The 10,000-nt window shown below is 57.4% G+C and overlaps 1 protein-coding gene across 1 annotated transcript in view; it reads right to left on the bottom strand.

Annotated features, from left to right (window-relative positions):
* The window catches only part of LOC144955433 (AP-1 complex subunit beta-1-like), a 22,637-nt gene extending 18,886 nt beyond the window's left edge, over nucleotides 1-3,751 (bottom strand). Inside the window, exon 1 of the mRNA XM_078885649.1 lies at nucleotides 3,610-3,751. Coding sequence (XP_078741775.1) covers nucleotides 3,610-3,708 — 99 coding nt within the window. The 5' untranslated portion in view covers nucleotides 3,709-3,751. The remainder of the gene's footprint in view (nucleotides 1-3,609) is intronic.
* Between the last annotated feature and the right edge of the window lie 6,249 nt (nucleotides 3,752-10,000).

The following is a 10,000-nucleotide window of genomic DNA, read 5'->3' as shown; positions in this document are numbered from 1 at the left end:
CACGGGGAGACACACGGGGAGACACACGGGGAGACACACGGGGAGACACACGGGGAGACACGGTGAGACACGGGGAGACACACGGGGAGACACACGGGGAGACACACGGGGAGACACACGGGGAGACACACGGGGAGACACGGGGAGACACGGGGAGACACGGGGAGACACACGGGGGGAGAGAGACGCGGTGAGACACGGGGAGACACGGTGAGACACGGGGAGACACACGGGGAGACACGGGGAAACACACGGGGGGAGAGAGACGCGGTGAGACACGGTGAGACACGGGGAGACACGGGGAGACACGGGGAGACACACGGGGGGAGAGAGACACGGTGAGACACACGTGGGGAGAGAGACGCGGTGAGACACGGTGAGACACGGTGAGACACACGGGGGGAGAGAGACACGGTGAGACACACGTGGGGAGAGACGCGGTGAGACACGGTGAGACACACGGGGGGAGAGAGATACGGTGAGACACGTGGAGAGAGAGACGCGGTGAGACACGGGGAGACACGGTGAGACACGGTGAGACACGGTGAGACACGGGGAGACACACGGGGAGACACACGGGGAGACACACGGGGAGACACACGGGGAGACACACGGGGAGACACACGGGGAGACACACGGGGAGACACGGGGAGACACACGGGGAGACACACGGGGAGACACGGGGAGACACGGGGAGACACGGGGAGACACACGGGGGGAGAGAGACACGGTGAGACATGGTGAGACACGGTGAGACACGGGGAGACACACGGGGGGAGAGAGATACGGTGAGACACACGTGGAGAGAGAGACACGGGGAGACACGGTGAGACACACGGGGGGAGAGAGACGCGGTGAGACGCGGTGAGACACGGGGAGACACGGTGAGACACGGGGAGACACACGGGGAGACACGGGGAAACACACGGGGGGAGAGAGACGCGGTGAGACACGGTGAGACACGGGGAGACACGGGGAGACACGGGGAGACACGGGGAGACACGGGGAGACACGGTGAGACACACGGGGGGAGAGAGATACGGTGAGACACACGTGGGGAGAGAGACGCGGTGAGACACGGTGAGACACACGGGGAGACACGGTGAGACACGGTGAGACACGGGGAGACACACGGGGAGACACACGGGGAGACACACGGGGAGACACACGGGGAGACACACGGGGAGACACACGGGGAGACACACGGGGAGACACACGGGGAGACACACGGGGAGACACACGGGGAGACACACGGGGAGACACGGGGAGACACGGGGGGAGAGAGACGCGGTGAGACACGGTGAGACACGGGGAGACACGGGGAGACACGGGGAGACACACGGTGAGACACACGGTGAGACACACGGGGGGAGAGAGACACGGTGAGACACACGGGGGGAGAGAGACACGGTGAGACACACGTGGGGAGAGAGACGCGGTGAGACGCGGTGAGACACGGAGACACACGTGGGGAGAGAGACGCGGTGAGAGAGACGCGGTGAGAGAGACACGGTGAGAGAGACACGGTGAGAGAGACACGGTGAGAGAGACACGGTGAGAGAGACACGGTGAGAGAGACACGGTGAGAGAGACACGGTGAGAGAGACACGGTGAGAGAGACACGGTGAGAGAGACACGGTGAGAGAGACACGGTGAGAGAGACACGGTGAGAGAGACACGGTGAGAGAGACACGGTGAGAGAGACACGGTGAGAGAGACACGGTGAGAGAGACACGGTGAGAGAGACACGGTGAGAGAGACACGGTGAGAGAGACACGGTGAGAGAGACACGGTGAGAGAGACACGGTGAGAGAGACACGGTGAGAGAGACACGGTGAGAGAGACACGGTGAGAGAGACACGGTGAGAGAGACACGGTGAGAGAAACACGGTGAGAGAGACACGGTGAGAGAGACACGGTGAGAGAGACACGGTGAGAGAGACACGGTGAGAGAGACACGTGAGAGAGACACGGTGAGAGAGACACGGTGAGAGAGACACGGTGAGAGAGACACGGTGAGAGAGACACGGTGAGAGAGACACGGTGAGAGAGACACGGTGAGAGAGACACGGTGAGAGAGACACGGTGAGAGAGACACGGTGAGAGAGACACGGTGAGAGAGACACGGTGAGAGAGACACGGTGAGAGAGACACGGTGAGAGAGACACGGTGAGAGAGAGACACGGGGAGAGAGACACGGTGAGAGAGACACGGTGAGAGAGACACGGTGAGAGAGAGACACGGTGCGACATGATGAGAGAGACACGGTGAGAGAGACACGGTGAGAGAGACACGGTGAGAGAGACACGGTGAGAGAGACACGGTGAGAGAGACACGGTGAGAGAGACACGGTGAGAGAGACACGTGAGAGAGACACGGTGAGAGAGACACGGTGAGAGAGACACGGTGAGAGAGACACGGTGAGAGAGACACGGTGAGAGAGACACGGTGAGAGAGACACGGTGAGAGAGACACGGTGAGAGAGACACGGTGAGAGAGACACGGTGAGAGAGACACGGTGAGAGAGACACGGTGAGAGAGACACGGTGAGAGAGACACGGTGAGAGAGACACGGTGAGAGAGACACGGTGAGAGAGAGACACGGGGAGAGAGACACGGTGAGAGAGACACGGTGCGACACGGAGAGGGGTGTGTGTGTGTCAGCTGGGACCTGGGCGATGTTGGCTGGAGACGCGGCGAGAGAGAGACAGAGACACAGAGAGACACGGTGAGAGACACACAGAGAGACACAGAGAGACACAGAGAGACACAGAGACACAGAGAGACACGGAGAGACACGGAGAGACACAGAGAGACACAGAGAGACACAGAGACACGGAGAGGGGTGTGTGTGTCACAGCTGGGACCTGGGCAATGTTGGCTGGAGACGCGGCGAGAGAGAGAGCTAGAGAGACACAGAGAGACACGGTGAGAGAGACACGGTGAGAGAGACACGGTGAGAGAGACACGGTGAGAGAGACACGGTGAGAGAGACACGGTGAGAGAGACACGGTGAGAGAGACACGGTGAGAGAGACACGGAGAGGGGTGTGTGTGTGTGTCACAGCTGGGACCTGGGCGATGTTGGCTGGAGAGGCGGCGAGAGAGAGACACGGTGAGAGAGACACGGTGAGAGAGACACACAGAGAGACACGGTGAGAGAGACACACAGAGAGACACACAGAGACACACAGAGAGACACACAGAGAGACACACAGAGAGACACACAGAGAGACACACAGAGAGACACACAGAGAGACACACAGAGAGACACACAGAGAGACACACAGAGGGGTGTGTGTGTGTGTCACAGCTGGGACCTGGGCGATGTTGGCTGGAGAGGCGGCGAGAGAGAGACACGGTGAGAGAGACACGGTGAGAGAGACACGGTGAGAGAGACACGGTGAGAGAGACACACAGAGAGACACACAGAGAGACACACAGAGAGACACACGGAGAGACACGGAGAGGGGGGTGTGTGTGTGTGTCACAGCTGGGACCTGGGCAATGTTGGCTGGAGAGGCGGCGAGAGAGAGACACGGTGAGAGAGACACACAGAGAGACACGGAGAGACACGGAGAGGGGTGTGTGTGTGTGTCACAGCTGGGACCTGGGCGATGTTGGCTGGAGAGGCGAGGCGCATCATGATGTTGAGCTTCTCCAGTTTCACGTAGATGGGGTCGTTGTATTTGACAAAGAAAACCTTCATCTCGTGCTTCAGGATCTCCGGCCTAGAAGAGAAGGTGAGGTGTGAGGTGTGAGTGGTGAGTGGTGAGGTGTGAGGTGTGAGGTGTGAGTGGTGAGGTGTGAGTGGTGAGGTGTGAGGTGTGAGGTGTGAGTGGTGAGTGGTGAGTGGTGAGTGGTGAGGTGTGAGGTGTGAGGTGTGAGTGGTGAGTGGTGAGGTGTGAGGTGTGAGGTGTGAGTGGTGAGGTGTGAGTGGTGAGGTGTGAGGTGTGAGGTGTGAGTGGTGAGTGGTGAGTGGTGAGGTGTGAGGTGTGAGGTGTGAGTGGTGAGTGGTGAGTGGTGAGGTGTGAGTGGTGAGTGGTGAGTGGTGAGGTGTGAGTGGTGAGTGGTGAGGTGTGAGTGGTGAGGTGTGAGGTGTGAGTGGTGAGTGGTGAGCGGTGTGTGGTGAGTAGTGAGTGGTGAGTGGTGAGGTGTGAGTGGTGAGTGGTGAGTGGTGAGTGGTGAGTGGTGAGCGGTGTGTGAGTGGTGAGTGGTGAGTGGTGAGTGGTGAGTGGTGAGGTGTGAGTGGTGAGTGGTGAGTGGTGAGTGGTGAGTGGTGAGTGGTGAGGTGTGAGGTGTGAGTGGTGAGGTGTGAGTGGTGAGTGGTGAGTGGTGAGGTGTGAGGTGTGAGTGGTGAGGTGTGAGTGGTGAGGTGTGAGTGGTGAGTGGTGAGGTGTGAGCGGTGAGGTGTGAGTGGTGAGGGGTGAGTGGTGAGGTGTGAGTGGTGAGTGGTGAGGTGTGAGTGGTGAGTGGTGAGTGGTGAGGTGTGAGTGTGAGTGGTGAGGTGTGAGTGGCGAGGTGTGAGTGGTGAGGTGTGAGTGGTGAGTGGTGAGGTGTGAGTGGTGAGGTGTGAGGGTGAGTGGTGAGGTGTGAGTGGTGAGTGGTGAGGTGTGAGTGGTGAGGTGTGAGTGGTGAGTGGTGAGGTGTGAGTGGTGAGGTGTGAGTGGTGAGTGGTGAGGTGTGAGTGGTGAGTGGTGAGGTGTGAGTGGTGAGTAGTGAGGTGGTGAGTTGTGAGTGGTGAGTGGTGAGGTGTGAGTGGTGAGGTGTGAGTGGTGAGTGGTGAGGTGTGAGTGGTGAGTGGTGAGTGGTGAGGTGTGAGTGGTGAGTGGTGAGTGGTGAGTGGTGAGTGGTGAGGTGTGAGTGGTGAGGTGTGAGTGGTGAGTGGTGAGGTGTGAGTGGTGAGTGGTGAGTAGTGAGTGGTGAGTAGTGAGTGGTGAGTGGTGAGTGGTGAGTGGTGAGTAGTGAGTGGTGAGTAGTGAGTGGTGAGTGGTGAGTGGTGAGTGGTGAGTGGTGAGTAGTGAGTGGTGAGTAGTGAGTGGTGAGTGGTGAGTGGTGAGTGGTGAGTGGTGAGTAGTGAGTGGTGAGTGGTGAGTAGTGAGTAGTGAGTGGTGAGTGAGTGAGTGATGAGTAGTGAGTGGTGAGTAGTGAGTGGTGAGTGGTGGGTAGTGAGTGGTGAGTAGTGAGTGGTGAGTGGTGAGAGTGAGTGGTGAGTGGTGAGTGGTGGTAGTGAGTGGTGAGTAGGTGAGTGGTGAGTGGTGAGTAGTGAGTGGTGAGTAGTGAGTGGTGAGTGGTGAGTGGTGAGTAGTGAGTGGTGAGTGGTGAGTGGTGGGTAGTGAGTGGTGAGTGAGTGAGTGGTGAGTGGTGAGTGGTGAGTGGTGAGTAGTGAGTGGTGAGTAGTGAGTGGTGAGTGAGTGAGTGGTGAGTGGTGAGTGGTGAGTGGTGAGTAGTGAGTGGTGAGTGAGTGAGTGGTGAGTAGTGAGTGGTGAGTGGTGAGTGGTGGGTAGTGAGTGGTGAGTAGTGAGTGGTGAGTAGGTGAGTGGTGAGTGAGTGAGTGGTGGGTAGTGAGTGGTGAGTAGTGAGTGGTGAGTGGTGAGTGGTGAGTAGGTGAGTAGTGAGTGGTGAGTGGTGAGTGGTGAGTGGTGAGTAGTGAGTAGTGAGTGGTGAGTAGTGAGTGTGAGTGGTGAGTGGTGAGTGTGAGTGGTGAGTGGTGAGTGGTGGGTAGTGAGTGGTGAGTGGTGAGTGGTGAGTAGTGAGTGGTGAGTGGTGAGTGGTGGTGAGTAGTGAGTGGTGAGTAGTGAGTGGTGAGTGGTGAGTGGTGAGTGGTGAGTAGTGAGTGGTGAGTGGTGAGTGGTGAGTGGTGGGAGTGAGTGGTGAGTAGTGAGTGGTGAGTGGTGAGTGGTGAGTAGTGAGTGGTGAGTGGTGAGTAGTGAGTGGTGAGTGGTGAGTGGTGAGTAGTGAGTGGTGAGTAGTGAGTAGTGAGTGGTGAGTGTGAGTGGTGAGTGGTGGGTAGTGAGTAGTGAGTGGTGAGTGGTGAGTGGTGAGTAGTGAGTGGTGAGTGGTGAGTAGTGAGTGGTGAGTGGTGAGTGGTGAGTAGTGAGTGGTGAGTGGTGAGTAGTGAGTAGTGAGTGGTGAGTAGTGAGTAGTGAGTGGTGAGTGTGAGTGGTGAGTGGTGAGTAGTGAGTAGTGAGTGGTGAGTAGTGAGTAGTGAGTGGTGAGTGGTGAGTGGTGAGTGGTGGGTAGTGAGTGGTGAGTGGTGAGTGGTGAGTAGTGAGTGGTGAGTAGTGAGTGGTGAGTAGTGAGTGTGTGAGTGGTGAGTGGTGGGTAGTTGAGTGGTGAGTGGTGAGTGGTGAGTAGTGAGTGGTGAGTAGTGAGTGGTGAGTGGTGAGTGGTGGGTAGTGAGTGGTGGGTAGTGAGTGGTGACGTGGTGAGTGGTGAGTGGTGAGTGGTGAGTGGTGAGTTGTGAGTGGTGAGTGGTGAGTGGTGAGTGGTGAGTAGTGAGTGGTGAGTGGTGAGTGGTGAGGTGTGAGTGGTGAGTGGTGAGTGGTGAGTGGTGAGTAGTGAGTGTGAGTAGTGAGTGGTGAGTGGTGAGTGGTGAGTGGTGAGTAGTGAGTGGTGAGGTGTGAGTGTGAGTGGTGAGTGGTGAGTGGTGAGTAGTGAGTGGTGAGTGGTGAGTGGTGAGTGGTGAGTGGTGAGTGGTGAGTGGTGGTAGTGAGTGGTGAGTGGTGAGTGGTGAGTAGTGAGTGTGAGGTGGTGAGTGTGAGTGTGAGTAGTGAGTGGTGAGTGGTGAGTGGTGAGTAGTGAGTGGTGAGTGGTGAGTAGTGAGTGGTGAGTGGTGAGTGGTGAGTGGTGAGTGGTGAGTGGTGAGGTGGTGAGTGGTGAGTGGTGAGTGGTGAGTGGTGAGTGGTGAGTAGTGAGTGGTGAGTGGTGAGTGGTGAGTGGTGAGTAGTGAGTGGTGAGTGTGAGTGGTGAGTGGTGAGTGGTGAGTGGTGAGTAGTGAGTGTGTGAGGTGTGAGTGGTGAGTGGTGGAGTGGTGAGTGGTGAGTGGTGAGTGGTGAGGTGTGAGTGGTGAGTGGTGAGTGGTGAGTGGTGAGGTGTGAGTGGAGAGTGGTGAGTGGTGAGTGGTGAGTGGTGAGTGGTGAGTGAGTGAGTGGTGAGTGGTGAGTGGTGAGTGGTGAGTGGGTGAGTAGTGAGTGGTGAGTGAGTGAGTGGTGAGTGGTGAGTGGTGAGTGGAGTGGTGAGTGGTGAGTGGTGAGTGGTGAGTGGGTGAGTGGTGAGTGAGTGTGAGTGGTGAGTGGTGAGTGGTGAGTGGTGAGTGGTGAGTGGTGAGTGGTGAGTGGTGAGTGGTGAGTGGTGTGAGTGGTGAGTGGTGAGTGGTGAGTGGTGAGGTGAGTGGTGAGTGGTGAGTGTGTGAGTGGAGTGGTGAGTGGTGAGTAGTGAGTGGTGAGTGGTGAGTGGTGAGGTGTGAGTGGTGAGTAGTGAGTGGTGAGTGGTGAGGTGTGAGTAGTGAGTGGTGAGTGGTGAGTGGTGAGGTGTGAGTGGTGAGTAGTGAGTGGTGAGTGGTGAGGTGTGAGTGGTGAGTAGTGAGTGGTGAGTGGTGAGTTGTGAGTGGTGAGTGGTGAGTGGTGAGGTGTGAGTGGTGAGTGGTGAGTGGTGAGTGGTGAGTGGTGAGTGGTGAGTGGTGAGTGTGAGTGGTGAGTGGTGAGTGGTGAGTGGTGAGTGGTGGGTAGTGAGTGGTGAGTGGTGAGTGGTGAGTGGGTGAGTGGTGAGTAGTGAGTAGTGAGTGGTGAGTGGTGAGTGGTGAGTGGTGAGTAGGTGAGTGGTGAGTGGTGAGTGGTGAGTAGTGAGTAGTGAGTGGTGAGTGGTGAGTGGTGAGTGGTGAGTAGTGAGGTAGTGAGTGGTGAGTGGTGAGTGGTGAGTGGTGAGTGGTGAGTGGTGAGTAGTGAGGTGGTGAGTGGTGAGTGGTGAGTGGTGAGTGGTGAGGTGTGAGTGGTGAGTGGTGAGTGGTGAGGTGTGAGTGGTGAGGTGTGAGTGGTGAGTGGTGAGTAGTGAGTAGTGAGTAGTGAGTGGTGAGTGGTGAGTGGTGAGGTGGTGAGTGGTGAGGTGTGAGTGGTGAGTGGTGAGGTGTGAGTGTGAGTGGTGAGTGGTGAGTAGTGAGGTGTGAGTGGTGAGTGGTGAGTGGTGAGGTGTGAGTGGTGAGTGGTGAGTGTGTGAGTGGTGAGTGGTGAGTGGTGAGGTGTGAGTGGTGAGTGGTGAGTGGGTGAGTGTGTGTGGTGAGTGGTGAGTGTGTGTGAGTGGTGAGTGGTGAGTGGTGAGTGGTGAGTGGTGAGGGTGTGAGTGGTGAGTGGTGAGTGGTGAGGTGTGAGGTGGTGAGTGGTGAGGTGTGAGTGTGAGTGGTGAGGTGGTGAGGTGTGAGTGGTGTGTGGTGAGTGGTGAGTGGTGAGGTGTGAGTGGTGAGTGGTGAGTGGTGAGTGTGGTGTGAGGTTGGTGAGTGGTGAGTGGTGAGTAGTGAGTGGTGAGGTGTGAGGGGTGAGGTGTGAGTGGTGAGTGGTGAGTGTGAGTGGTGAGTGGTGAGGTGTGAGTGGTGAGGTGGTGAGTGGTGAGGTGTGAGTGGTGAGTGGTGAGGTAGTGAGTGGTGAGTGGTGAGGGTGAGGGTGTGAGTGGTGAGTGGTGAGTGGTGAGGTGTGAGTGGTGAGGTGTGAGTGGTGAGTGGTGAGTGGTGAGTAGTGAGTGAGTGTGAGTGGTGTGGTGAGGTGTGAGTGGTGAGTGGTGAGTTGTGAGGTGTGAGTGGTGATGTGTGTGGAGTGGTGAGTGGTGAGTGGTGGTGTGAGGGTGAGTGGGAGTGTAGTGTGAGTGGTGAGTGGTGAGTGGTGAGGTGTGAGTGGTGAGGTGTGAGTGGTGAGTGGGTGAGTGGTGAGGTGTGAGTGGTGAGTGGTGAGGTGTGAGTGGTGAGTGGTGAGTGGTGAGGTGAGTGGTGAGGTGGTGAGTGGTGAGTGTGAGGTGGTGAGGTGGTGAGTGGTGAGTGTGAGTGGTGAGTGGGTGAGTGGTGAGGTGTGAGGTGTGAGTGGTGAGTGAGTGGTGGTGAGTGGTGAGGTGTGAGTGGTGAGTGGTGTGAGTGGTGAGGTGTGAGTGGTGAGTGTGAGGTGTGAGTGGTGAGTGGTGAGTGGTGAGGTGGTGAGTGGTGAGGTGTGAGTGGTGAGTGGTGAGTGGTGAGTGGTGAGGTGTGAGTGGTGAGTGGTGAGTGGTGAGTGGTGAGTGGTGAGTGGTGAGGTGTGAGTGGTGAGTGGTGAGTGGTGAGGTGTGAGTGGTGAGGTGTGGAGTGGGAGTGGGAGTGGTGAGGTGTGAGTGGTGAGGGTGTGTGAGTGGTGAGGTGTGAGGTGTGAGTGGTGAGTGGTGAGGTGTGAGTGGTGAGTGGTGTGAGGTGTGAGTGGTGAGTGTGAGTGGTGAGTGGTGTGGTGAGTGAGTGGAGTGAGGGTGAGTGGTGGAGTGGTGAGGTGGAGTGTGGAGTGGAGAGGTGGTGAGTGGCTGAGTGGTGAGTGGAGTGGTGAGGTGGTGAGGTGGTGAGGTTTGTGAGTGGTGAGAGTGGTGAGTGGTGAGTGGTGAGTGTGAGTGGTGAGTGGTGTGTGAGTGGTGATAGGTGAGGTGGTGAGTGGGTGAGTGGTGAGTGGTGAGGTGGTGAGTGGTGAGGTGTGAGTGGTGAGTGGTGAGGTGTGAGTGGTGAGCGATGTGAGGTGGTGAGTGGTGAGTGGTGAGTGGTGAGTGGTGAGGTGTGAGTGGTGAGTGGTGAGTGGTGAGTGGTGAGGTCGTGAGGTGTGAGTGGTGAGTGTGAGTGGTGAGTGGTGAGGTTGTGAGTGGTGAGTGGTGAGGTGTGAGTGGTGAGTGGTGAGTGGTGAGGGTGTGAGTGGTGAAGTGTGAGGTGTGAGTGGTGAGGTGTGAGTGGTGAGGGTGTGAGTGGTGAGGTGTGAGTGGTGAGTGGTGAGTGGTGAGGTGTGAGTGGTGAG

Source organism: Lampetra fluviatilis, unplaced genomic scaffold, assembly GCF_964198595.1.
Source record: "Lampetra fluviatilis unplaced genomic scaffold, kcLamFluv1.1 SCAFFOLD_1055, whole genome shotgun sequence".
Classification (NCBI taxonomy): Eukaryota; Metazoa; Chordata; class Hyperoartia; order Petromyzontiformes; family Petromyzontidae; genus Lampetra; species Lampetra fluviatilis.
Note: the sequence above shows the minus strand (reverse complement) of the source record. Positions and strands in the feature narration are given on the sequence as shown.